Source organism: Aethalodelphis obliquidens, unplaced genomic scaffold (genome assembly GCF_003676395.1).
Source record: "Aethalodelphis obliquidens isolate GAN/ISIS:26980383/991018 unplaced genomic scaffold, ASM367639v1 scaffold20, whole genome shotgun sequence".
Taxonomy (NCBI): Eukaryota; Metazoa; Chordata; class Mammalia; order Artiodactyla; family Delphinidae; genus Aethalodelphis; species Aethalodelphis obliquidens.
The window spans coordinates 17,393,043-17,405,845 of NW_020837964.1; the positions used below are offsets into that span (position 1 = coordinate 17,393,043).

The 12,803-nt window shown below is 53.2% G+C and overlaps 1 protein-coding gene across 4 annotated transcripts; it reads right to left on the reverse strand.

Annotated features, from left to right (window-relative positions):
• Positions 1-1,740: 1,740 nt before the first annotated feature.
• Positions 1,741-12,557, reverse strand: VPS4A (vacuolar protein sorting 4 homolog A). 4 transcript variants are annotated; one of them, XM_027119446.1, is made up of 12 exons: positions 12,390-12,551; positions 8,817-8,928; positions 8,569-8,716; positions 7,211-7,272; positions 6,994-7,113; positions 6,225-6,381; positions 5,500-5,648; positions 5,055-5,136; positions 4,615-4,834; positions 3,083-3,223; positions 2,468-2,597; positions 1,741-2,153 (listed from the first exon to the last, which is right to left on the reverse strand). In XM_027119446.1, exons 1-11 carry the CDS (start codon positions 12,408-12,410, stop codon positions 2,496-2,498), a joined length of 1,314 nt encoding a protein of 437 aa, XP_026975247.1. In that variant the 5' UTR covers positions 12,411-12,551; the 3' UTR covers positions 1,741-2,153; positions 2,468-2,495. The 4 variants fall into 4 exon arrangements, with proteins under 4 accessions (XP_026975247.1, XP_026975249.1, XP_026975248.1 ...); XM_027119448.1 differs by having other exon boundaries at positions 7,211-7,269; positions 12,390-12,546; XM_027119447.1 differs by having other exon boundaries at positions 1,741-2,597; positions 12,390-12,557.
• Between the last annotated feature and the right edge of the window lie 246 nt (positions 12,558-12,803).

Sequence of the window (12,803 nt, forward strand, 5' to 3'; positions counted from 1 at the left end):
TATTGGACACTGTTCAGAAGCTCCTGCAGGATGGCATCAAAACATTCTGAAGATTCCTTACAGGCTCTGCGGTTAACCGTCCTTAGTAATGCCTTTGTAATGCAGATCAGTAGTATTTGCCTGAAGCTTCCTGAATCAAGGCCTAAAAGTAAATGATTGCCCAGGGTGGACTGTGGAGAAAGCCTGAGACTACGCTGCTGACAATATATGAAATTTACTGTTATAACCAAATCCACATACAAGGAAGGATTTGATCAACTAGCCCAAGACACTACAACCCAAAGACAAAAAATTCTTGCATTTACAAGAAAGAAAATCTCTCCCACCTTGGCCAGATATTATCAGCTGCAGAACCACACAGATCAGCACCTTGAGCTAATAAAAGTTTTAGAAGTCAACTTCCACAGCGAAAATCAATGTAGGCAGAAGGTTTAGAACAGAATTCCCAGGTAGGGAGGAAGTGAATTTCAGAGCAAGCGCTTAGGGAAGGAAATTCCTCTGCACATATTAGCCACATTGAGCATAGCCACCGTGCCAGCCTCAGTAGTGAACAGAACATTCATTTGCCCTGTTACTGGTGGTAGAGAGATAAATGGAAAGGCAGGGCAGCTGTGAAAGCTGTGACTAGAGCTGTGAGGATGAACCACGGCAGTCCTACAGTTTCTGCTAACCCCTGTGACTTGCCAAGGTGTTCAAGCAGTAGAAATAAGGAAGCAGGTTAAGGAAAAAAAAAAAAAGGCAAGAGCCTTCTGATTTAAGTAAAGGTAACCAGACACAAGTAACTAAAATGAAGCAGTACAAGGAGGGGGTGGTTTATAGACCAGCAATTGGTGGCTGAAGGCACATAACTAATCAAGAATATAATAGGGGAGCTCCTGAGTGAGTGACAAAGATCCCAGCCACAGTGACATCTGGAGGTCAGGCCTGCTGATCCACCAGCACTGGAGAGGAACACTGGGCCTAAGCCTTCAAGGAACCAAGCAAAAGTTAAACACCACAGTGCAAAGCTAACAAGATCAAGAGGGGCCACATAATCAGCTCTGGACCATTCTGGTTGAAGATACAGAGGAAGAATGCTAGGTTTTGGAGGGGGAGGAGAGCTACAGGAACCGGATGCCAGGCTGCTTCTGCTGCCCCTCAGACAGCACTTCCAGGGCTGCTAGCTCTGGAGCCTTGGCTGTCTCACTATCAGGAGTCACAGGTTCAAATGGCCACAGGGGCTGGACAGGAAATGCAAAGGAGGCAGTCCAGGTGGGGACGCGTGAGCTGGAGAACACAGTCCTCCTATGAACAAGAAAGGCCCTGCTCAGATGCAGCTGATAGGCTGCCTCATGGGGATTCAGGTCTAGCGTTTCCTAAACTACTGTTTCAGAAGCCAGAGGTCTAAATTTTTATGTCAACTTGACTTTAAATGTTGGCAGCAGACCAAACCAAAGCACAACTGCAGGCCACGTCTGGCCCACAGGCTTCCCAGTTTGCAGCCCCTGATCTGTAGGCTGAACAACAAGAATCACCCAAGTCCCTTAAACACCCCCACCGCACTTCTGAGGCCTTGGGGGAAGAAAGGCCTCATGAACCTGACTGGAGAACAGGCCCGGAAACTGCAGCAGCTGGTGACGTTCCTGTTTACTTGCTACTCCACTGAAAAGGGAGCAGACCCCAGAGGATCTTTCTAGTAGAAGCAAGTGTGGCCTTCAAAGAGCCTCAGACAAGAGTCAAAGATGAGATCACTCAGGTGGCTCAAGAAAGGAAAAGGATTTATTAGCCCCTTTCCAGGACAGGGACCCGGGGGCAGTGGCCGGGTTCAGTGTTCTCACATTCAGAGGGAAGAAAAGGCAGCAGGGAAACCCGACTGACTGCCTTCACTCGTTCTCATCTATACAGCTTTGTGCTCACAAAAACCATCCTCTTCTCCTGCAGGGAGGACACAGGGCCCGGAGGGAGAGAATGGCTTGGCTTTACTCTTGGCCTTTACAGACAGAGCCAGGGCTGGGGACCCAGGGCATCAGCCATTCTGTTCACATGGAGCAAAACTTGGGTCTGGAAGGGATGGGCAGCGGGGCTCTGGCCAGCCATTCCGAAGGTCTGCCGCACCAAGCCCGAAGCACGGGCTGCTTCCGCTCCTTGACGCTTCAGGCAGATCTTAACTTTATTTATAAACAAGACGAAAATCCAAGCAGCATTAATTTAGGGGAACAAAAAATGGTTTAAAAAAAAAACCATGGAGGAGCAGGACAAGGAGGTGGTGAGCATCCAGAAGAGGAGGAGGAAGCAGGAAGAGCCAGAATTCCACTGGCTGCCGAATGTGCTTCTGCGTCTCCGCGGCCGGGGAGGCCCTTCCTTCCTGCTCCCCCAGCTGATGGCCAGACAGCAGAGGGGATGCTGTAGTGACTTTAGGACAAGCCCTGGAGCCCTGTCTGGCCACTGCCATGGGGAGTACCATGGATTGACCCCAATCAACTCCCACCTTCACCATCACGCATGTGAAGAAGGTTTTAACTCTCCTGTCCAAAGTCCTCTGAGAATTTCTTCACTTTCAGGAGGTCATCTGCATTCACGGTGGGCCGAGTGGTGGCCAAAGACCGGAGCATGTCCGACTGCAAAGACAAGTGCTTGTGGGTGAGGGAGGCTGGGCTCCAGGGCCTCAGCCTGCCTTAGTCTCAACCCCATGCAGTCCAGGGTGGGAAGAGCCCTGCCGCCGAGGTCACGCCCCAGCCCCTAATGCAGAACTCCCGTTGCCTGGTTTCTGCCTGAAGGCCTCCTGGGGTAGGGACGCTCCCCTCCTGAGGCAGCTCATGTCATTTCCAGATGGCCTACTTCCGGTTGAGAGAATCTAAGTTCCCATTATTTCTTAACTCATGTGAGAAGCTCTTTTCCAACTGCACGCCCACCACACCAGGCCCAATGGCAAACACTTGCCTCACAGAACAGGCAAGACCAGGATAAGGAGAGGCCAAGAACAGTCAGATGAGAGGCTGCCTATGCAACTGCACCAAATCAAACTGTGCTGACAGACATTTACTGGTTCCTTCTGTGTACAAAACAAGCTCTGTGTAGTCCTCTCTCCCAGCTGGCCACTTACCATGCAAACCACAGGCTCTAAGAGTTTGTCACCGGGGACATCCATCCAAGTCATTTCCATGGCCCCTGGGTCCCCTGGTGAGCATGGGGTCAGAAGGTCGTCGATCATAATGCTAGGGTTGGTGCGGGAAGGGCCACAGACCTGAAACCAAACAGGAGTTTGACTGGCTGGAGGGGTTGCCCCATGGCATTTGGGGAAGGGGCGGGACGACTCAGGTTTCTGAGTCCTGAGCAGAAGGTAATAGCATGGTATGAACAAATGCCTGGGTTTCTAGATCATCAGTCTGATCTGACTGATGGGCTCCTTCAAACCCTTGGGCTGGGCAGTCAGTGTGGCTCCAAGTCTGATTTCAGAGGTTCGTGATCAGCATGCTATTCCAGCTACTATTCTCTGGAATCTCAATCTGTGGCCCAAATGCCTAGAAAGCTTCCTCTTCCTCATCAACTCCATCAAATCTCACCACAAGTGCAGTGACATCAAAATGTTTTTCCAACCGAAGGCTGCGTGCTCCATTGGCAACATCTCCCCAAATACCCCCAAGGCTCAATCCCTCCCGTCATTCAACTCTTGACTCAGTGTCACCCAGTGTGGCATATCCTTTAAAAGTGAAACCTACCCACACCCCCTCCAAACCTCAAAAACACCAGACCTCCCTCCCTGGCTCCGTCTTCCCCTCATTACCCTCTAAGAAATGAGTCTTTATTTTGTTTGTTGTCTGTCTCCCCCACTAGAAACGAGGCTCTTGTAGGGCAGGGATTTTTTTTTTTTTTTTAAAGAAGATGTTGGGGGTAGGAGTTAATTAATTAATTAATTAATTTTTGTTGTGTTGGGTCTTCGTTTCTGTGCGAGGGCTTTCTCTAGTTGTGGCGAGCGGGGGCCACTCTTCATCGCGGTGCGCGGGCCTCTCACTGTCGCGGCCTCTCTTGTTGCGGAGCACAGGCTCCAGACGCGCAGGCTCAGTAGTTGTGGCTCACGGGCCTAGTTGCTCCGTGGCATGTGGGATCCTCCCAGACCAGGGCTCGAACCCGTGTCCCCTGCATTAGCAGGCAGATTCTCAACCACTGTGCCACCAGGGAAGCCCTAGGGCAGGGATTTTTGTCTGCTGTGGTCACAAGTGTCTCCCCAACACCTAGAACAGTGCCAGGCACACAGCAGGACCCTCGGCGACACCTGACAAACATCTGCTGCGTGAATGGAGTTCTTCTTCATGGTGTGTGATTTTGCACCCACTGCTTTCAGACATGCAGCAGGGTCTACCATGCGCATCAGCACAGTGCTGACTGCAGGGGTGGCAGAGGTGACAGTCACGGTGCCCTGTCCTCTAGCATCACACAATCTGAGATGGTCGCCCTCCAGCCAGAACTGCAGGGGAGGTGGAAGCAGGTGTAACCCCAGCCCCTGGAGTCAGAGAGCTCACCATGCACTTACCCTTGGCTCCCCAGGAGACCCAAAATGTGTCACCCAAGCAGCCAGAAAGCCAATATCCCCTTTCCTGTGACACTTTCTAAGCAATTCCTTGCTGGCCCACTCACCTTTTTGAAGTGTGTCGCTGACTGTACTTTCCTCACGGGCTGCATGAGGGAATCCCGCACGATGATGCTGATGTCTGCGCCCGAGTAGCCTTCCGTCTTCCGGGCCAGCTCGTGGATGTTGGCGTCTGTGAGGTTGTGAGGAGTGCTCCCCAGATGCAACCGGAACATCTGGGCACGGGCAGCCTCCTCCGGCAATGGGATATAAATTCGCTTTTCAAACCTAGAGAAACAAGCACATGGCACGACTTGAGAGTGGATGGCGGGATGGTCTCAATGGAGAGGCTCGGGGGGCCCTCCAGAAGCCGGCTTCACTAAGGGCTCTGCAGACACGGAGAAGCCGCCAGAGAAACGGGGTCAGGCTGCACCCCCTGCTGCCAGCAGCAGGTTGACCACGGCTGGAGACAGATCTTGGGCCCTGGCTCCTACTGGGGAACACTCACCTCCTTCTAATGGCTGAATCCAAAACCCACGGGATGTTTGTGGCACCAAGTACCAGAGTCCCATCATTGTTATTCCCCACCCCTGTGGAGAAAGGGAAACACAGACGCCAACTCAACACCTGCAAGGATCAGTCAGAACCTGTGGGAAGGACCTCAGGGACTTTGCGTCCTGAACTGGAGCTGTCCCTGTGACACCACCGTCAGGAACCTGGCTGGCTTTAGTTGGGTGAAGAGCCCTACAGCCCTGCCTGCCTTGGGAGGGGCGGAGAGGTGGCCAGCCAAGGCTGCAGTAACCTCTCCTCAATGAGAAGGAGCTAAGAATTGCTTCTCTGATATCCCCTCCACTGAAAGGACAGTCAGGTCCAGCCACAGCTAAATAATGACGCCCTAGGCTGGCTTTAGCGGGGGACGAGAACCAGGGAGGGGACCCAGGACTGGCACACACCCTGCATCTGGACCAGGAACTCCGTTTTGATCCTTCGGGCGGCCTCACTCTCATTTTCGTTGCGGGATCCGCAGAGCGAATCCACCTCGTCAATGAAGATGATGGAGGGCTTGTGCTGCCTGGCCAGCTCAAACAGGTTCTTGACTAGCCTGTGAGGGTGAGACACAGGGTTGGGATCCAGACACCTGCACACATGCCCAGCCGGGGTCCCAGGCACCACCTCTCCTCTTGCCCTTCCCTTGGAGAGGCTGAGACGACAGAAAAAATAGTGGTAACAGATCCTCTGGCAGCACTGCACTGAGAGGAAGAGCAAGCCTTGGCAACAACTCCAAATCCTGGCAGCCCCGTTCATTAGCTCTGGTCTGAGCACAAGTCACTTCCCTTCCTCTCCGCCTCAGTTTGATCATCTGCAAAATGGGAGCCGGTGTGGGGAATAAGTTAACTGTATAAAGTCCCCAACAGAGAACACTCAGCTGAAACCCAGTTACTGTGAGCGCCTTTCCCTTCCCTTCATGAGGACTTATGGCTCCCAAGTTCCCTTCCAGTCTCCGTTGGCTCTGTGAGGACCGTGTCCCACCTGACGAGCTAGCAAGATACCCCTCTCCCAGCTACTCTTCCTGGCCATCCACAGCGGCTCCTCTGGGAGGTGATTCCAAGGGCAGGGAAGCTGGACCACGAGCAGCTTCCAGGGCTGCCAGGAGAGTGGAGCCTGGCGGCTGACTTACTTCTCACTCTCCCCCAACCACTTAGACATCAAGTCTGAGGAGGACACAGAGAAGAAGGTAGAGTTGTTGGCCTCCGTTGCCACTGCTTTGGCCAGGTAGGATTTCCCTGTGCCAGGGGGTCCGAAGAGCAGTATTCCCCGCCAAGGGGTACGCTTGCCTACGAGAAAGAATGAACTGAAGTAAGCTTCTTCCTGACTGGGGAAAGGGAACAGAAAAAAGCAGAGGGGCCTCAGTCATGGTAAACACAGGCAGAAATGAAAAGTTCTACATGACAACTTTGCTCTAGGAGCAAAGGAGCAAAGGGAACTAAATCACCTGCTGAGGGCTTGATCCTAGCCCTGGCTCATGACCCCCAGGACCTGGCAAAGTGACACTGGCTGGCACTGGTTCCTAACCCTGCCTACCACTGAGATGGTCAGGTCAAAGTTCTAGCCACAGAAGTGTTTCTGACACTGAAGAGAAGCCAAGGAGTAGATGACCGTGATGAGCAGGCCCTGGGTCCTTGCCTGCTAAGGGCAAAAGGGAGCCAAGTCACCATCTGCCACCTGGACACCTTCATAATGGGGGCCCTCAGCTGGTGGCCTCAGAAGCCTGATTTTTCTTTTTTTTTTTTGGCCACGCCACGCGGCTTGCGGGATGTTAGTTCCCCGACCAGGGACTGACCCGAGACCACAGCAGTGACAGCGCAGAGTCCTAACCACTGGACCGCCAGGGAATTCCCAGAAGCCTGATATTTTTGCATCTGGGCCTAAAGTGGCTCAACTCTTACCTGTGAACAAGTGTGGGAATTTAATTGGCAAAATGACAGCTTCTTTGAGGGCCTCCTTGGCCCCCTCCAGCCCGGCCACGTCATTCCACCGAATGTTGGGCTTCTCCATCACGACAGCACCTGCAAGATGAGGGCAGAGCCTTCGACCTGGAGCCCAACTCACCAGGGGCTCCTTGCCATGTCCCCCTCCCATCACCACAGGCCTCAAGCCTCTTACCCATCAGCTGTTCTTGCAATTTCTTTTTCTCTGGATTATCCCCTTCACTGTCACTATCGCTGCTGGGAAAGGAGACAGAAGATGACAGGCTGGAGCAAGAGGCAGTTGGCAAGGGGGCTCTCAGAGCAAGGCCAGGCTCTGGCTGCCAGCCTGGTGCTAAAAAGATGCTTTCCCTGCTCAACAGTGGTGAGAGACCCACAGACAGGCACCTCGGGGATGTCGGGGCCACATATCATCAGCACTCCCCTCTGGATCCTCCAGGAAACACTCTCATAACCCACCCTCGCTTCTTCATCAAGGGCATAAGAATCGCGGCATGTGTCCTCTCTAGCAGGCTGGTGAGGGACCTGTGCTTTGGCTGGACTTCAAGAGCAGCCAGGCAAGCACTTGGAGCTGTTACTGGCCTTTCATAGGGACTCAAAACAGGACAGCAAGTGGCTGTGCCTCCAGGGCCAATCCCTATTCGGACATAAGTAACTTGCCATCCTTAAAACTCTTCCAGCCCTCCTGAAGGTGCTTGCCCTCCTGCCCCTACCTCAGTGTGTCTCGCACTCTGGGCACAGGCGTGTCCTCTCTGTCCAGGAGTCTAAGCACAGGCGTGTCCTCTCCGTCCAGGAGCAGGGCCTCCCACTCTGGGGAGGCAGCTGACACACCACCTTCCTCTCTCCTACTCCCCAGCTGGGCACCCTCCCCTCACCTCCAGGACACCACTGGCCTTTGTGCTCAAAACACAGATGGGAGGTGACAGGCTGTAGAGGGAACATGGCTTTAAAGTCAGAAACAGAGGCCCCGGGTGTAGGTCCAGACTCCATCAAGTACCAGCTCTGTGGCCATCCCTGAACCTCTCTGAGTCTGCTGCCATATCTGTCAGATGAAGATGAGAATAACAGCAGCTGACATTTATTCGATCCTTACTGCGCGCCAAGCCCTCTTCTCAAGGCCTTACCCGCATCGTCTCATTTGCTCCTCAGAGCAACACTAGGAGGGAAGTCCCACTACCTTCCTCCTCCTACAGATGAGGAACGTGCAGGCCCAGGAGGGTCATGGCACTTGTCCAAGGTCACACGGCTAGGAAGTGGCAGAGCTGGGCTAGATCCTCAGAGTCTGGCTCCCCACCTTGCCCACAGCTTTTCCATACAGATCCAATGAGATGATGTATTGATAAGTGGAAGTTTCCTGTAAAGTGCCTGACGAAGGCAGCTGCAGGCATTATCACTATTATGAACAGAATTTCCTAAAAGGAAGGTGCCAGGAAAGTCCACAGCAGCATCAGCACCAAGACGACGGTGACACAGGAAACAGACACCTGTTCGTGGGGGCTCTGGTCCCCACCAGGTCCTCCGCTCCTCCGTACTCACCCCTTGCTCTCGCTCTGGTTCTCTTTGACTGGCTTCTTGCCATGCTTCTCTTTATTTCGTAAATAATCCTTCAGCTTCTCTGCCCGGTCTAGGTACTGCATGCACTTGGCTCGAATGCTCTCCTTGGCTTTGTCGCTGTGTGCCTCATCTGCAAAGAGGAACTACGTAGGGGCCCCTGCGAGCCCCCGTGTGCCCGCCCTCCTCTCGCAGGGGCTCTGCGGCTGGGGAGGACCCCACGTGGGACTCACATTTGATAGCATGCAGGAAATACTCCACGGCATGCTGGTAGAGCCGGAGGGCCTCCTCGTAGTTCTTGGCTTTATCCTCTTCTGTGGCTTTTGTCACCAGATCAATGGCTTTCTGGAAAGGCAAAACATAACCCAGTGCTTCCCAAGAGATCCAGAAAGCCCCTGGGTTCCAGGCAGCAGGAATACACTGTTAAGAGATATTGCCAGGCCCGGGACTCTGTCAGTCACAGACCTTTATGTTGGCCTACTTGTCCAACATCAACTAGAAAGGCCCTGAAAGGAAGCTTTAAAAGACAGCCGTTCCTTTTCACAATACACTCATACAGTTAAAAGCAACCTCCTTCTCAGTCAAGCAGAAGCCTGATCATGTACCTCAGGTTAGGGCTCAAAGGGAGAGTTCACTTTCTATTTCACAGCTTTGGGGGAAAGAGAAATAGACCTGGACTGAGAGCCTGCAACAGGGCAAACCTCAGAACCAACTGATTGCTGTGTGGTTCAGCATGGAGGCCAGAAACCGTCCTTGACCTCATGGGCCAGAGAGGAGCCAGCCAGCTAGGAAAGTCCTCCATCGACCCAAGAGTTTTATGAGATGGACTTAAAGGGATCTCTGCTTCTTTCTACTGCCCCAACTCACTTCTCTAGGCTGAAAAGAGAAGATAGTTTCCCTAAAGTTGAGACCTAGGGAAGGGATGCTTAGACGTGTGATTCAATACACCAGTAGATCCAGGAAGAAAAGTGTGTGCTTACTCCAGAGGCATATATGAGCTGCCAGTGGAGGGGAGCGATCCTCTGGAACCTCCTAAGAACTCTGTGAGAGCCTCTGTAAACCTTTAAACCCTGTAGGCCTGTACTCTGCCCTGAACTTAAAGCATGCTGGATCTTTCAGGCAGCTGCCCCCCGACTACATATCCAGTTTTAGAAACCACAGCTTTACCAACCTGGGAAGCACTACCAGAATTATCCTCTGCAGGCTGATACAGCACTAGACACCAGGCAGGCAGAACCCACTGTATACACACAGTTCCGTCCACAGTGAACAATAAGCCTCCTGACCAGCTCTTGGCAGGGCCTGGGCATCTGTGCAGCCCTTTCTCATCTGAAAATAAGAAGTCTCAGAAAGACACAGGGAGTGCTACAGAACAAACAGACTGGGATAGATTACGCCAGGCTGATGTAAAACAAACTCACCAGGTTGAAGAGATGAGGAAAGGTGAGTGTTGGCTACTGTTTTCAAGCTTCAGCTCCCTACAATACTTAGAAATAGATAATGGCTAGGCACCCTGAACCTTCCTGCATAATTAGTTTAACCACAAGCTTCACGTGTCTACTCTCCTCCACGAGGCCCTTCCTCCAGATAGACATGAAAGGGGTGCCCCCATCACCAGTGGCTTCTAGTTTCCAGAACACACACCCCCAGTTCCTTGGACTTTTCCACTCTATACACTTTGCTTGGGTCTGTCATTTTGAAAGGGGGGTTCAGAACGATACTCGAGGTATGCTCTGCCTCTCACATGGCAAGGCAGGCCCATCCCCTCCCTCCTTCTAGATACTCTATTAATTATTGCACCTCAGAGTATATTCGGTTGTTCTGGCAACCATAAAGAGTTTTTCACATACAAGAGGACTGAGCTGCAACTTGGAGACGAACAGTTTTGCATAACAGCATGGAAAGGTGACAAATAAAACTACCAGCCCTGCTGAATCTCTAGTAACAGGTGTGCCAAAGGATGAGGATGGAAGAAAAGGGTAACAAAGATGTGCTAACAGAGGAGGTGGCAAACTTTCTGTAAAGGAACAGAATGTAAATATTTTAGACTTTCCTGCCATACAATCTCTGTTGCAACTACTCAACTCTGCCTTTGTAGCCCCAAAGCAGCCACAGACAATATGTAAACAAATGAGCAGAGATGTGTTCCAATAAAACTTTATTTATAGATACTGAAATTTGAATTTCATGATTTTCACATATCATGAAATATCCCTTTTTTCAGACACTTAAAAACGTAAAAACCGGGTTTCCCTGGTGGCGCAGTGGTTGGGAGTCCGCCTGCCGATGCAGGGTATGCGGGTTCGTGCCCCGGTCCGGGAGGATCCCACATGCCGCGGAGCAGCTGGACCCGTGAGCCATGGCCGCTGAGCCTGCGCATCCGGAACCTGTGCTCCGCAGCGGGAGAGGCCACAACAGTGAGAGGCCCGCGTACCGCAAAAAAAAAAAAAACAAAAACGTAAAAACCTAGGACACGATGTTAAGTGAATGAAGCCAGTCACACTGGACCACATATTATATAATTCCATTTATATGAAATGCCCGGAATACGGAAATGCATAGGGACAGAGAGTAGATTAGTGTTTGCCTAGGGTTAGGGGGAATAGAGGGATCAGGGGGGTGATGAAAGTGTTCTAAAAGTGATTGTGGTGATGGTTGCACAACTATGAATATACTAAAAGGACTGAACTGCACACTTTAAATAGGTGAATTGTATGGCATGTGAGTTATATCTTAATAAAGCTGTTCTTCTAAAAAAAGGAAAAAACATTCTTATCTCACAAGCCCAATAAAAACTGGGCAGGTGAGATCTGCAGGCCATGTCTGTCGACCCGTGTGACAACAGCTTCTGCTGGTGGATGGTGGGGCTTGGCTTTGGACTCCAGCAAATTCCTGGCTTAGTACCCCACTGTATTCCACGCCTCTGTTCCTCTCTTTTTGTCCACCTGGAGTAACCATCCCTCCTCCACCTCCAGGTACCTGCATGCCCCCCCCATCCCTTGACCACCCAGCCAAATGCCTCTTCTTCCATGACCTCTTGCCTAACTCTCCCAAGCACTGTGTCTGTCATCACTTAATGAGCACTTAGTATGTAACCGACACTGTGTTAAGAATGCTTTACCTGACCTACTCAATCTAGAACCACTATCACAACAACCCTATACAGGGTATTACCCCACTTTACTGACGGAAAACCCGAGATTCCAAGATCAGCTAACGAGCGCCCAAGGTCACATGCTAGTGAGTGGCAGAGCCGAGATTCAAGCTCAGGTCTGAGGCAAAACAGTTTCTGTTTTCCGGCCCAGCAAATGCCGGCAGCACCTGGAGGATGGGTCAGTCATGCATCCAGGTGGCGCCACCCCAGCACCACCCGACGCGATCTAAGGAATGAATGAAGGGTCTTTGGCCGAGAAGAGGAAATCGGAGACCGTGGAAGGAGCGGGGGTTTGTTCGAAGGGAAGCAGGAGGAGGAGGAGGGGAAGCCAGCGGCCCGACCGCGGGCCCAAGCTTCCCGGGTGTCGCTTGTGAGGCCCGGGTGAGGCTGATCCCCAGGGCAGTCCCGGGGCGCCGGCTACATGTAGCGGCCTCGGGGCTCTGCACGGCCGAGGGAGCCGGGCGTTCTGGACGAGAGGCGACCCTCGGCTCCGAGCGCGAGAAAAGAGAAACGGGCGGAGGCGACGACAGGGCAACGGGGCGGGGGCGCGAGGCCGGGGCTCCGAGGAGGCCGCCCGCCTGCCCGCTCGCAGGCCCCGCCGCGCCTCCTTCGGCCTCCTCAAGCCGGGCCGGGCCGCGCCGCGCCGAGGTACCTGGAGGGTTGACGTTGTCATTTCATCTCCTGGGTCCGCCCCACACCCCGCGGCGCTGCTTGCAGCCTCGGTCCGGCCCCGAGAGCCGAGGAGCTGGTTCGGCGCGGGGAGCGCGGCGGGTCGGCGCTGGGCACGGGCAGGGTAGCCGCTCGTAGGGGAGCGGAGTCTGAGGGCGAGCGAGTAGCGCGGCGCAGAGCGGTCGGGCCCGAGCCGCGCGGCTGCCCCCCGGCGGTCACGACCGGCACTGCAGGCGCCGCTCCCCGCCGTGGCTGTGGGACTAGGGCCCGGACGGGGCAAGGGGCGTGTCGGGGGTGGGGCGGGACTGGGGGCCCGAGGGGGCGGGGCCAGAAGCAGAGGAGAATGGAATCCTCAAGTCCTGGATCCCACTTTGAATAAAACAGCACCTATAGGGCA